Below are 15,769 nucleotides of genomic sequence, written 5' to 3'. Positions count from 1 at the left end.
TGGACCACCAGGGAAGTCCCCAACTAAAATTTTTAATTACTAAAAACTGTGTACCTAAAAAAAATTTAAATTGTTTGTAGTGATGTATAGGAACACTACTGATTTTTACATTTTGATCTTATATCTAACAATCCTAGTTAACGCTGATTAATTCTGATAATCTGTCAGTAGAATTTCTAGGGTTTTCTATATAGACCCTAGGTGTCTAAAAACTGTGGCCTATGGGCAAAATCTGGCTCACTGCCTGTTTTTACATAAAAAGTTTGTTGGAACATAGCCATACCCATTCATGCATTGTCTATGGCTGCTCAGAGACAATATAACACACAAAGCCTAAACTATTTATTACACAGTCCTTTATAGAAAGTTTGCCAGCCCCTGATACAGACAATCATATCATCTGAGAATGATATTGTTTCATTTTTTCCTTTCCAATCCTTATATATTCCAATCCTTATTTATTTTACTGCACCAACTAGGACCCTGCCTCCCTCCAACCCAAAACAATAGTGAACAGCAGTAGTAATAGCAAGCATGGGGCTTCCCTGGTGGCGCAGTGGTTGAGAGTCTGCCTGCTGATGCAGGGGACACAGGTTCGTGCCCCGGTCCGGGAAGATCCCACATGCCGTGGAGCGGCTGGGCCCGTGAGCCACGGCCGCTGAGCCTGCACATCCAGAGCCTGTGCTCCGCAACGGGAGAGGCCACAACGAGAGGCCCGTGTACGCAAAAAAAAAAAAAAAAAAAAAAAAAAAATAGCAAGCATGTTCTCCTTCCTGATTTTATAGAGAAAACTTCTAAAGTTTCACCATTTAAAAATGTGCTATAGGTTTTTAGTGCCTACTTTTGATCAGTTTCCTTCTGTCTAGTCATCAATGCAATCCAATTTTAGAACATTTTCATCACTCTAAAAAATCACTCTTGCCCAAAGAGCAGTCATTCCCTTTCCTACTCCCAGCCACAGATAACCACTAATCTACTTCCTGCCTATTGCTGACATTTCATATAAATAGAATCATACAATAAGTTGTCTTTTGGTTTGGCTTTTTCACTTAACTTTTTTGAGTTTCAGCCATATTGCAGCACGTAATAGTACTTTGTTCCTTTTCAGTACCACATAGTATTCTATTGTATAGATATACCACATTTTGTTCATCCTTTTACCAGTTGATAAGTATTTGGATTGGTTCTATTTTTTTGCTATTATGAATAACACTATTATAAGCATTCTTTGTGTGGACATATATATATTCATTTCTCTTGGGTAGATATCTAGAAGTGGAATTGCTGGGTCATATGGCAACTCTATGTTTAACATTTTAAGAAGCTGCCAAACTGTTTTCTAAAATGGCTGTACCATTTTATATTCCTACCAGCAATATATGAAGTTCCAGTTTCTCCATATTCTTGCCAATATTTGTTGCTGTCTTTTTTGTTAAAGCCATCTTATCAGATGTGAAGTGGTATCTCATTTTGGTTTTAATTTGCATTTCCCTTAAGACTAATGATGTCAAACATCTTTTCAGGTGCTTATTAATGATTTGTGTATCACCCTTGGTGAAATGTCTATGTCAATATCTCGCCCATTTTTAAATTGGGTTATCTGAATACATGTAAATGAGTTAGAAGAATTCTTTATTCTGGACACAAATCCTTTAGCAGATGTGATTTACAAATATACCCATCCTGTAGTTTTTCTTTTCACTTTCATTTGTTGAATAGACTATCCTTTCCTGAACTACTGAATTACTTTAGTACCTTTACTGAAAATCAGCTGATCATAAATATAAGGGTTGATTTCTGGACTCAATTCTGTTCCCTTAATTTATATTAGACGTCTATCCTATGCCAGTACCACACTGTCTTGATTACTATGGCTTTGTAGAAATTTCTGAAATCAGGAAGTGTGAGTCTTCCAATTTGTCCAAAAAAAAGGCAGCTGGAATTTTGATAGGGGTTGCCTTGAATCCATAGATTAATTTGGAGAGAACTGCCATCTTAATGATATTGAGTCTTTCAATCCATGAGCATGGAATGGTCTCTCCATTCATTTGTATCTTCTTACATTTCTTACAGCAATGTTTTAGTTTTCAGCGTACAAATCTTGTACTTCTTTTGTTAAATTCATTCCTAGGTATTTTATTGTTTTTTAATGCTATTAGTGGAATTTTTTCCTTCATTTTTGGACTGTTCATTGCTTATGAATAGAAATACAATTGATTTTTATATATTAATCTAGTATATTTTATGACCTTGCTGAACTTATTAGTTCTAGTAGTTTTGTGAATTCAAGATTTTTTTTTTTTTTTTTGCGGTACGCCGGCCTCTCACTGTTGTGGCCTCGCCCGTTGCGGAGCACAGGCTCCGGACGCGCAGGCTCAGCAGCCATGGCTCACGGGCCTAGCCGCGCCGCGGCATGTGAGATCTTCCCAGACCGGGGCACGAACCTGTGTCCCCTGCATCGGCAGGCGGACTCTCAACCACTGCGCCACCAGGGAAGCCCCAAGATTTTTGATATATAACATCATATCTTCTACATATGAAGATAGTTTTACTTCTTTCTTTCCAATCTAGATGCCTGTTATTTTTCTTGTCTGTACTTCCAGTGCAGTTGTACTTCCAATACAATGTTGTATAAAAGTGGTGAGAGCAGACATCCTTGCCTTGTTCCCAGTCTTAGGGGGGATGTATTTAGTCTTTCAACATTAAGTATGATTTTAACTGTAGGTTTTTCATAGCTGTCCTTTATCAGGTTGAGGAAGTTCCCTATTATTCCTAGTTTTATCACAAATGGGTGTTGGATTTTGTCAAGTGCTTTTTCTGACTTTATTGAGATGATCATATATATGGGCTTTGACCTTTATTAATGTGATGTATTACATTGATTTTTACATGTTAAACCAACCCTATCTATATAGCTGGAATAAATTCCACTTGGTTGTGACATATAATCCTTTATATATGTTGCTAGGTTTGATTTGCTAATATTTTGTTGAGGACTTTTATCATATTTTTGGGAGAGGGATATTGGTCTGTAGTTTTCTATTCTTAATGTTTGTCTGGTTTGGTATCAGAGTAATACTAGCCTCATAAAATGAGTTGGGAAGTGCTCTCCCCTCCTCTATTTACTGTAAAAGTTTGTGAAGGATTAATATTATTTATTCTCTAAATGTTTAGTAAAATTCACCAGTGAAGCGTTTTGGACCTGGGCTTTTCATTGTGGGAAGATTTTAAAATTCAATTTTAAACCAATTCAATTCCTTTACTTGCTGTGTAGGTCAGTAGGTCTATAGATTTTCTACTTGCTCTTGAGTCAGTTTAAGTAATTTGTGATTCTGTAGATATTTGTTTATGTAAATTGATTTGTTGCCATAGAGTTGTTCATTGTATTCTTTTGTAATCCTTTTATTTTTTTATAAGGTTGGTAATGATATCCCTTCTTTTTTTTTTTTTTTTTTTTGCGGTACGCGGGCGTCTCGCTGTTGTGGTCTCTCCCGTTGCGGAGCACAGGCTCCGGACGAGCAGGCTCAGCGACCATGGCTCACGGGCCCAGCCGCTCCGCAGCATGTGGGATCCTCCCGGACCGGGGCACGAACCCGTGTCCCCTGCGTCGGCAGGCGGACTCTCAACCACTGCGCCACCAGGGAAGCCCGGTCATGATATTTTGATTAATATCTTACAGGATCCAGTTTCCCTTTTTTAGAATATCCGCATCTACATTCATAGTACAGACTGACCTTTCATTTTGAGTTTGTGTATCAAGGTCATACCTAAGGTAAGAATTCCATTTTTCTGGAATCTGAACAGTTTAATAAGATTGGAATGTTCTGTTTCTTGTAATATTTGGTAGAAGTCACCTGTAAAATTGAAAGGCTGCTGTTTTATTAGTAGATAGGTTTTTTAAAAAATATATTTATTTACTTATTTGGTGGTGCCGGGTCTTCGTTGCTGTGTGCGGGATCTTCATTGCAGCATGCGGGCTCTTTTCTTTCTTTTATTTTTAAAAAATCTTTTATTATTATTATTAATTTATTTATTTAGGCTGTGCTGGGTCTTAGTTGCAACATACGGACTTCTTAGTTGCCACACATATGTGGGATCTAGTTCTCCAACCAGGGATCGAACTCAGGCCCCCTACATGGGAGTGTGGACCACCAGGGAAGTCCCAGTAGATAGGTTTTAATTGATTTTTTTTCATTTCTCTAATAGCTAAGGCAGAAGTGACATTCAAAATATTTAAATAACCAGCCCTGCATGAAAACTAGCCAGAGCTGATGCAGGTGGCAGTGCTGGAACTGGATACTGCGATTAGTCTGCTATGTAAGGGGGGCTTCAGCTACTAGATCATAGGGAGAGATCTTGAGGAAAGTATCTCTTGAAGAGGTGCCACAGTACCCAGAAGGTGCCAGGATATGACACATGGGGATGATTCATGACAGTGACTATTTATCAGTTAGTATGGAAGAAGTTCAATCTTTTAACAACCTTTTCAGCTGAACCAGTGCGTAATGGTTAAATATCAGTCCTGGTAATAAGTCTATTTCAGGTTTCCTGTTTCTTCCTTGATCAGTTTTGCATAGGTGTATTTTTTTGTGTAAACTATTTCATCAAAGTTTTCAAGTATATTGGCAAAAGGTGATCTTATTATCTTACTCTATATTTTTTATTGTCTTCTTTCTCATTGCTAAGATTGTGTCCTCTCTTTTTTTCTTAATGTATCTTATCAGAGAAGAGCAGGCTTTTAAAAAATCTTTATTGTTTTTCATTTTCTATTTCATTAATTTCTGCTTTTTTAGAAAAAGATATTTATCATTTCCATACATCTACTTTCATCAGGTTTACCCTTTCTTATCTTTTTCAGACTTTTTGAGTAAGATGTTTAGTTCATTAATTTTTAGTCTATCTATCTCCTGATTTCACTATGATTTTTTTCTTTGATCCGTGAATTATTTAGGAAGTAAGTTTATAAGTCTCCAAACCTGGGAATTTTTATTTACCTGTGGTTCATTAAACTGTACTGGGATCAGGGAAAATGGTTTATGTGATAACAATTCTTTGATATTGGTTGAGACTTACTTCGTAGTCCAGAACATGCTCAATTTTTGTACATGTTCAAACATTGCTTTAGAGGATGTATTCACTATTTGGGAGCAGAATTCTATATATGCCTACTAAATCAAGCTTATTAATAATATTAAAATCTTCTATAGACTTAATAGTTTTTTGGTCTATTTTATCTATTAGTAAATGAGAGAATGATGTTAATATTTTCCACTGAGATGGAGATTCTCACTTTTTTCTTGTCTGTCTGTTTTTGCTTTTTGTGGTTTGAGGCTATGTTATTAGGTACACACAATATAAGAATTTTTATGTTCTAGTGAAATAAAGCTTCTAATATAGTACCTTTTTAAAATCACTAATAATGCTGTATGCCTTAAACTCTATTTTGTCTGCTATTAATGTAGATATAACTATTTTTCTTTGATTTGTATTTATCTTTTATTTTTTCCCATCACTTTACTTTCAAACTTTCTGTGTTTGTATGTTTTAGGTATACTCCTTATGAAGAACACAGAGTTTGTTTCTGTTTTTTAATCCTAGTACTATCTAATAACTGGTTACATTAGTCCATATATACTTATTCTAATTGTTGATATTCGATTATCTGCCTGTTATATTCTTGTGCTTCCTAATTTACCTGTTTTTTTAAAAAAATGATTATCCCCCCTTCTTCTCTGCCTCTATTGGATTGATTGTATTTTTTAGCTTTTATCCTTCTACTTGGAAGTTATTTATATTCCTATTCAAATTTCATTTCTAAACTAAAAAATAATTAGTCCTAAATTTAAACAGGCACGCTTGTCTTAGTTTAAAGATAATCAGTAGCTCTATGCTTTGCTCAAACAATATGAATAACTAGAAATCTTTAAGAATATCCCCCTAGTTTTACATATGAGCTCTAAAAAGAATATTTCAGAAACATTCCTGGTGTATTACTGTATTGTCATTTTACCAAAGCTAGCAACAGGAATATTATAATTATTTCCCAAACTTCAATTCTTTCAATTCTCTATCAGGAGATATTCTACTGAAGTGTTTCACAACACAGGCATTAGTGACATTTTAGATGGGATGACTGGTCCCCTGTGCAAACTGTCCCATGCACTGCAGAATGTTTAGAAACTCTGATCCCTGCTGACTAAATGCCAGTAGAAATCCTCCTCTTCTCCTGTAGTGACAACTAAAACTGCACCACACATTATTTCCAAACATTCCCCTAAGGATCAGTACCACTCCAACTGAGAAACCACTGTTTTAATGCATGAAAAAAGTGCCAAAATTACAAAACAGATTTAGAATTGAAGGACCAAAGAGTGAAAAACATTTCAGTTCCACAAAGGAAATAATAACAAAAATATTTTTCCTTAAATTCAGGAAACTCGTCTTATAAACCAGTTTTCATCATTAACTATATTACTTGGTCTCCTTTCCACATAATTTTCTCCAAGTTTTTTAGTCACAATATGTGACTAAGTGCAAGGAACAAAAGATGGAATCACTTTCTGATTGTTTCTTCCCAAAGCCAGTTTCTTTCTCCTAAAGAGATATGAGAGCTAAGACAGAACACTGAATTTGTTTACCATCTTAAAAACATTTTTTTGTTGTTCATAATCCTAGCATGATCTCCTATTCACAAACCTGTTGGTGTCCCAAATAATGACATTTCCATCAAATCCTGACGTTACTAAGAGTCTTGTATTAGTATCATATTCGATGTTCTTCACCCAGCTAGTGTGACCATGTAAAGTGCATACTTTGCTGTTCAGTTTTCTCAGATCCCACAGTGCTATTGTAGTGTCATCAGAGCAGGTAGCAAACAGCCGGTTATCAAGAAATCTACAAAGCAGAAAAGAAAAACTAGTTCATTTAATCTCTTATTAAAGAAAAACTGAGAAGCAGTCTCTGTATTAGGAATCAAGAAAACAAATCAAAAAAGGACCACAAACTCACTGTTATAAACCCAGTGATTCTAATATATAATAAATAGTATAATTCACATAACCGCAGAGAAGGATACTATGATTTAGTGAGGGCCATGTTGCAATTTTATCTGTTTTACATTATTGATTTTTACTCAAAACTAGAAATAGGGGTGGGTGTTTAGAGAACAGTGCTAGAGAAAACGAATTTTAGAATCTGTATAGGAAACACAAATGGTGAGAGACAATTTAATAGGAGACAAAGGAGATTTTGAATACTTAATTGCAAGTGAAACATGTTAAGCATAAAGTGTTCAAAATTATGAGAAATATTTACTCTGCTACCAATAACATCTCTATTTAGAGTACATTTCTCTTTAGAATACATTTACATACAAAAATTGCTACTAAAGTGCCATAATTTTTAATCTATTAATTCAAAGCCATTCCCCAAATAATCTCACTTCTAGGACAACCAAGAAGAAATGGAAAAATTCTTAAAAAGGTACAGTTTCCCAAGACTGAACCAGGAAGAAGTAGAAAATATGAACAGATCAATTACCAGCAATGAAATTGAATCAGTACTTTAAAAACTCCCCACAGGGAATTCCCTGGCAGTCCAATGGTTAGGACTCTGCGCTTTCACTGCCGAGGGCCCAGATTCAATCCCTGGTCTGGGAACTAAGATCCTGAAAGCTGTGTGGTGCAGCCAAATAAATAGATAAATAAATTTTTTAAAAATTAAAAAATAAAAATAGGGCTTCCCTGGTGGCACAGTGGTTAAGAATCTGCCTGCCAACGCAGAGGACATGGATTCGAGCCCTGGTCCAGGAAGATCCTGCATGCCGTGGAACAACTAAGCCCGTGCGCCACAACTACTGAGCCCACATGCCACAACTACTGAAGCCCATGCACCTATAGAGCCTGTGCTCCACAACAAAAGAAGTCACCTCAATAAGAAGCCCATGCACCACAACGAAGAGTAGCCCCCTCTTGCCACAACTAGAGAAAGCCTGCATGCAGCAACGAAGACCCAACGCAGCCCAAAAATAAATTAAAAAAAAAAAAAACAAGGACCCTGTGCTACTCTATAGCACAGGGAAATCTACTCAGTACTCTGTAATAACTATATGGGAAAAGACTCTGAAAAAGAATACATATATATATACATACATATATATATATATAAAACTAAATCACTTTGCTCTACACCTGAAGCTAACAAAACACTGTAAATCAACTATACTCCAATATAAAATAAATTTTTTTTAATTTAAAAAAATAAAAAAAATGACTTAGGGTGGGAAGCTGTTGTTACTTAGTGATTATATATATTTCAAAATAATTTTATGGCTATGCATAAATTAGTTTGTAAACTACATTAATAAGTTAATAAGATTTTTTTAAAAAACTTAAAAGCTTTTGTACAGCAAAGGAAACTATTGACAAAATAGTTTGAAAAGACAACCTACTGAATGGGAGAAGATACTGCAAATGATACAACTGATAAAAGGTTAATATCCAAAATATATAAACAGCTTATACAACTCAACATCAAAAAATACTAACAACCCATCTTTTAATTTTTAATTTTTCCAAAGAGAAAATGCAGATGGCCAAAAGGCACATGAAAAGATTAAAAAACCACAATGAGGTATCACCTCACACCTGTCAGAATGGCTATTATCAAAAAGAACACAAATATCAAATGTTGGTGGGTATGAGGAGAAAAAGGAACCCTCATACACTGCTGGTGTGAATGTAAATGGGTACAGGCACTGTGGAAAACAATATAGAGGTTTCTCAGAAACTAAAAATAGAACTACCATATGACCCGGCAATTCCACTCCTGGGTATATATCTGAAAAAAACAAAAACACTCATTCAAAAAGATACATGCACTCCAATGTTTATAGCAGCATTATTTACAATTGCCATGGTATGAAATCAACTTATGTGTCCATCAACAGATGAATGGATAAAGAAGATGTGTTATATATATATACAATCAAATACTACTCAGCCATAAAAAGGAATGAAACTTTGCCATTTGCAGCAACATGGATGGACTTAGAGGGCATTATGCTAAGTGAAATAAGTCAGAGAAAGACAAATACTATATGATACCACTTTTATGTAGAATCTAAAAAATACAACAAACTAGTGAATAAAACAAAAAAGAAGGCAGACAGATATAGAGAATAAACAAGTGGTTACCAGTGGGGAGAGGGAAGCAGGGAGGGGCAGGAGAGGGGTAGGAGGCAGGAAAAAAATGGGGTTATTATGGGATTATATGAAATCATCTGTGTGAAACTTTTGAAAATTGTAAAGCACTACAGAACTTTAAAAAATCTTTCATTCAGTAAAAAAAGAGAAAACATACCATCATTTTTTATCTATTCAAAAGCATTCCCCAAATAATCTCACTTAGCAACATTTTATTAGGACCAGTCAAGAGTTTTCCAAGGCAATAGAAATAAAAGCAAAACTACATAAATGGGACCTAATCAAACTTATAAGCTTTTGCACAGCAAAGGAAACCATAAACCAAATGAAAAGACAACCTATGGACTGGGAGAAAATACCTGCAAACGATGTGACCTCCAAGGGCTTAATTTCCAAAATATACAAACAGCTTGTATAACTCAATAACAAAAAAACAAACAACCCAATCAAAAAATGGGCAGAAGACCTAAATAGGCATTTCTCCAAAGAAGACATACAGATGGCCAATAGGCACATGAAAAGATGTTCAACATTGCTAATTATAAGAGAAATGCAAATCAAAACTACGATGAGGTATCACCTTACAAAATGGCTATCATTAAAAAGTATACAAATAATGCTGGAGAGGGTGTGGAGAAAAGGGAACCCTCCTACACTGTTGGTGGGAATGTAAATTGGTATATCCACTATGGAAAACAGTATGGAGGTTCCTTAAAAAACTAAAAATAGAATTGCCATATGATCCAGCAATCCCAACTCCTGGGAATATATCAGGAAACTCTAATTGAAAAAAAGACATGTACCCCAATGTTCATTGCAGCACTATTACAATAGCTAAGACATGGAAGCAACCTAAATGTCCATGGACAGATGAACAGATAAAGAAGACGTGATATATATGTACAAAGGAATACTACTCAGCCATAAAAAAGAATGAAATAATGCCATTTGCAATAATAACATGGATGGACCTAGAGATTATCATACTAAGTGAAATAAGACAGAGAAAGACAAATATGGTATGATATCACTTATATGTGGAATCTAAAAGATGAACTTATTTATAAAACAGAAACAGACTCACAGCCCTAGAAAACAAACTTATGGTTACAAAGGGGGAAAGGGGGGTGGATGAACTAGGAGTTTGGGATTAGCAGATACAAACTACTATATAGAAAATAGATAAACAACAAGGTCCTACTGTATAGCACAGTAGGAAACAGTAGGGAACTATATTCAATATGTTGTAATAAACCATAATGGAGAGAATGTGAAAAAATATATATATATAACTGAATCACTTTGCTGTATATCAGAAAATAACACAACATTGTAAATCAACTATACTTCTATAAAAACAGAAACAAAATAGACAATTAAAATACTCTATAATTCAGATTTTTAATTATTTTACAGTAATTTCTCAATCCTTAGAATATATTTTATACAAACACTTAAAAAATAATAACCTACCTATCACATTTTAATTTCTGCTTAATTCAACATTAGGATGCTTTCTCTAACATATTCTTTTATATATAACTACCTAATCTCTCACAGAAGAATTCTGGAGTTTCTTCTAAGATATATATATATAATTATTTTGAATTATTATTATTTAGAATTATATATAATTATTTTGTCTCAGAAATCAATCTCAATATCCACAACACCATAATGGCCTTCCTGAAACTAACACGATTTTAAAATCCCAGGCTTTTGTACAGGCTGTTTCTGCTACCTGAAACCACATCCTCCCTACCTCTTGACCTGGATAACACTTGCTTTCTTTTTAATAGTCAGCTATCATCCCTTCCAGGAAGGCTTCTCTCTCTATCCAGCCTGGGCCAGATTTACCGATCTTCTAATTTCCCAAAGCACTCTACAGTTCTATGGTAATACTTAATGTTACAGTGTAAGGAATAAATTTACAAGGCTATAAACTCCTTGAAGGCAGGGGAAACCTGTCTGCATAATCCATGATTAGATCTGCAGTACCCAACACACACAGTCCCACTCACAAATATTTATTAAATGAATGAGTAAGATAGAAGTTCACTGCCTAGTGGAGAAGACATTATAAATACAGTTATACAAAATGTGTGGGGAGTAAGCAAAGAAAAGAGGATGTTTAGGACAGGTTTCATGGTGGTGTCATTTGAACTGACTTAAAAAAAAATGAGCAGGAACACCCTAAGTGGCCAAGGGGTAAGCAAAGGTACAAAGGTGTGTATGGGGATGGTGTACTCTGAGAGGCAACAGCAGTTAGAAGCGTTGTGTGTGGAAAAGTAGAGACAAGTAGAGAATATATCATGGTATTATTCTATAGTGATTCCCAATAACTATTTCTTAATTAAAAATACATGCCCATTGAAAATATTTTTTAAATGGAAAAAAATCCACCACCAAAAATAACCACTGTAATTGATATTTAGCCTAATTCATGTATTTCAAGCCTAATATTATTTCATAACTATTTTGCCATGTCATTAAAGATTTATTGACAAAATAATTCTTAATGGCTGAATAGCGTTCACCGTATGAGTGAACCATAATCTTTTCTCTTTTTTAATCTAAATTGCAATTTTTGGATGTTTAGATTGCTGCCAATTTATTACTATTCAAAACACTATGATGAATATGCTAACAGCCAGATATTAATCACATTCCTAGTTATTTTTCTAAATACATTTCCAGAAAAATGTATTGTTAAGTAAAAAGGGATTTTTTAAAAAGGTAAGGCTTTTGATACATATAGACAAATTGTCCTCAAAAGAACATACCAGTATCTAGTTCTACCAGCGGTTACGAGAGTGTCCGCTTCTCCAAACCCTTCCCACAGAGGTATTTTTTAATACCTGTGCTAAGTGCTAGGAAAAAATATCTTGTTTTAAGTTGAAACTTATTTTTAGTAAAGTTGAACTTTTTTCATATTAATTGGAAGATTATATTTCTTTGGGGAATTGCTATTCATGTTCCTTGCTGATTTTCCTCTTGCAATATTATTTTCATTATTGAGTTACAAAATATGACTAATATCCTTCAGTTTTTCAAATACAATATGTTGAATATGTTTTCCACATATTTCTATCTTTAAATGTCGTTCACATGTTTTCTTACCATATCAAAATTTAATTATTATATTGTCAAATCCATTTTTTCCCCTTAGAGTTTTACCTTTACTGATGAAGCTTTTTTTGTTTGTTTGTTTTTGTTTTTTTTTTTTTGCGGTACGCGGGCCTCTCACTGTTGTGGCCTCTCCCGTTGCGGAGCACAGGCTCCGGACGCGCAGGCTCAGCGGCCATGGCTCACGGGCCCAGCCGCTCCGCGGCATGTGGGATCCTCCTGGACTGGGGCACGAACCCGTGTCCCCTGCATCGGCAGGCGGACTCTCAACCACTGCGCCACCAGGGAAGCCCTGATGAGGCTTTTAAAAGTAAAAATATTTCAATGACTTCCACACTTGACAGGAATTATACGATTTAAAAAAATACAAAATAACAAAGGCTACTGGAAAGTCAAGTCAAACTTTTAAAATAAATTGATCATCATAGAAACATCTTCATATATTTGAAAAATTTAGGGAAAAAAAACACTAAGCTATCTTATTTCGTACAGAAAATAATGCACATATGGATTCAAAACCCCAATGGGATTATATTGCTGTAGGCCGCAGTGGTCCACCCTGAAGGGTTTTAAGCAAGAAAGTGACATGATTGGTTAAGACTTTGAGAAGGATCTCTGAGCTGGCTAGGTTCCAAAACTATATTCATAAAAAATAAAGTGAGGGATTGGTTTAAAAATTTTTGTCAGTAAGGCCACTGAAAAAAATTACTATTGTTGCATGGATATTTTACTATCAGTAATGCAGAAAATATAATCATGGAACAAAAGTTAATAATTTTTAATTGAATGTTTAATGAAAAATTCAATACTTAGACTTTGGTTTTCTCATTTTTGCCCCAAAGTATTACCTGTTAAAAATTTTGGTACTGGAGAATCATTGGTAAAGAGAGTAGATAAATTATAGAAAATTAAGAATGTAGACTAGGAGACCAGTTAAAGCACCCTCAACAATTCTTATCCCAAAGTAAGCAGACACAGAAAGTGTAAAGCGGTAGATAAGTCTTGGAGATCTGGCCCAATCCTCTCAAATTAAAACTTAGTCTACCTAATAAGTTAATAATTATAAAGTATTTTTAACTACATGGTCTATAATAAATAAGAGACACTCCTTCACACACACTGAAATCTATGAGTTTCTGAATTACAGAACTTTTCCATATGTCTCCATTAAACTCCAATATATGACAGCTCTGGATAAATTGAGGTCTTCATTATCAGAGGATGATTGGTAAAGGATAACAGCAATTGAAATTGACTTTTCTTAAAACAGGTACCAACATTTCATTGTACAAGGGAAAGAAAGTGTATATTAAAAAAAAAAACAACTAAAAATCATCAAAAAAGGCCTTTTTAAATTTATTTAACTATATGCAAATTCTCAGAACAAGAATAAATTAAATGTTTGGGTTTTTTGCATAATCTTTCCAATGAAATTATGAAGCAGAATATGACATCCTTACTTCATATCTGAATTCTGTACTATAATAAAAAGAGGGCCATTTCTGTATAACATTCAAGGTCTTTATCAATTTTCCTAAAGGCCTTTCCTTAGTCCTGTGGGATATTCACATAATTCTTTGAAGTTTCTATCATGTCATCATTTCTGTCGTTCCCTTTTCTCTAATTGATAACTGGTCGCACTCTATCAGATCCTCATTTGCCAATGATTTTGACCAGTTCTCTAACATCACTCTCAAGGCCTCGCAAAATTTTACATCTTTTGCAAGATCAGAAATTTCATGTTCCCCATGATAAGCACTGCACCTACATTATATTGTTTGAAATATAACAATCAGGAAAAGACCAACAAAGACAGTGGGAGGGAAAAGCAGATCCTGGAATATTTAAATGGGTTCTAATTTTTTAACTGCCATATCACTAAGTAAATATTCTTAGGATAACCTTAGTTCCCCCTCTATCCTCATAACTGGGGGACCTTGATTATTAAATGGACTCTTAAACCTTCATACAGAGTCCTCATGAATGAGAAGTAATGCTGTATATTGGGCTTAAGAATTTAAATTACATATTTTTCCCTTACTTTCATATGAAGCAACAGAAAATACTCTCCACAACTATCAATATTTTTATTTTACAATATAAGCAAACCTCAAAACTAAGAAATGAACTAGAAGACATTACTAAGTATGTGGAAAATGACTATCTAGAACCAAACCAGAAAATGCATGTCCAAATCTCTGAACAGTACAGTGAGGTGGTCTAATGGAACTGAGTATGAATTCCAGCTCTACCACTTCCTATAAAAAGACCCTGGGGAAATCTCTTTATCTGAGTTGCAGTTTCTTCATTCCTTAAAATGGGTACAATATCTGTCTCACATCGGGATACTGTGAGGATTAAACAATATAATGTATCAAAAAGTGCTTCACAAAAGGTTTGGCACATGGTAAGCACTCAAAAAATTAATAAGTAATACACAATTAATTAAGCTCATGCCAGAGGACCCTTCAGATCCTTACTCAAAACACTTAAGTGATATGTACTTCTAAATAGCTTCAAAATCTGTTTTTCTAACAGATAAGAAGCAAATTCAAATTTGTAGGTGTGGGGTACACTAGGGCAGGCACATTGATAGCAGCAAATGAGAACTGACATTGAAAAAGAACACAAATTCTAATAGCAAATTAGTCAGAGGTCATTTTGAGTAGGGGCAAACAACTTGACATGTCTTTTTGAGATAAGAAATTTTTAAATTGTAAAATATTAGAAACATAAAGAAAATTATGAAGAATATAACAAACATCTGTGATACCCACCACCCAGCTTTATCAAATTTTAACATTTGGTTATATTTCAGATATTTTTGGAACATTACAAACACAATTGAAGACCCCTGTATATCCCTCCCCAATCCCATTCCCCTCCCTCCCTCTCCAGAGGGAACCACTATCCAAAATTTGTTTGTCACTCCCCTAGCAAGTTTTTAATACTATGAATTCATAAGTATGTATCCGTAAGTAATTTACAGTTTTGTTTTGCATTCAACTTATTCTGTAAATATTTAATGAGCACCCCACTATATGGCACAGTTTTAGGTGCTGGGGATACAGCAGAGAACAAACAAATACATGCCTTCATCAAGTTTATGTTTTATTTTTGAATTTTATATAAATGGTATCACACTGTACAGCTCATTCTACAATTTGCTTTTCTGGCTCGACCCTGAATTTCTGATATATCTCAGATGCTGATGCTTCTAGTTCATTTATTTTAACTGATGTATAGTATTCCATCGTATGAGTAAACAAGTCATTTATCTTCCTCTTTTGTTTTATGTTTTGTTTTTTTGGCCACGAGGCATGTGGGATCTTAGCTTCCCGACCAGGGATTGAACCTGCACCCCCTGCCTTGGAAGGCAAAGTCTTAACCACTGGACTGCCAGGGAAGTCCCTTATCTACCTCTTGATGGAGATTTGTTT

General features: G+C 34.7%; 1 protein-coding gene across 2 annotated transcripts in view; it reads right to left on the bottom strand.

Annotated features, from left to right (window-relative positions):
• DCAF10 (DDB1 and CUL4 associated factor 10) overlaps positions 1–15,769 on the bottom strand; it is a 58,854-nt gene that overhangs the window by 15,386 nt on the left and 27,699 nt on the right. For both annotated transcript variants that reach the window (XM_081238408.1, XM_081238409.1), the window contains one exon: positions 6,697–6,894. In XM_081238408.1, coding sequence (XP_081094534.1) covers positions 6,697–6,894 — 198 coding nt within the window. The remainder of the gene's footprint in view (positions 1–6,696; positions 6,895–15,769) is intronic.

The sequence above is a fragment of the Mesoplodon bidens genome, assembly GCF_964165515.1.
Source record: "Mesoplodon bidens genome assembly, chromosome: 6".
Taxonomy (NCBI): Eukaryota; Metazoa; Chordata; class Mammalia; order Artiodactyla; family Ziphiidae; genus Mesoplodon; species Mesoplodon bidens.
This window is presented reverse-complemented; position numbering and strand designations above follow the sequence as displayed.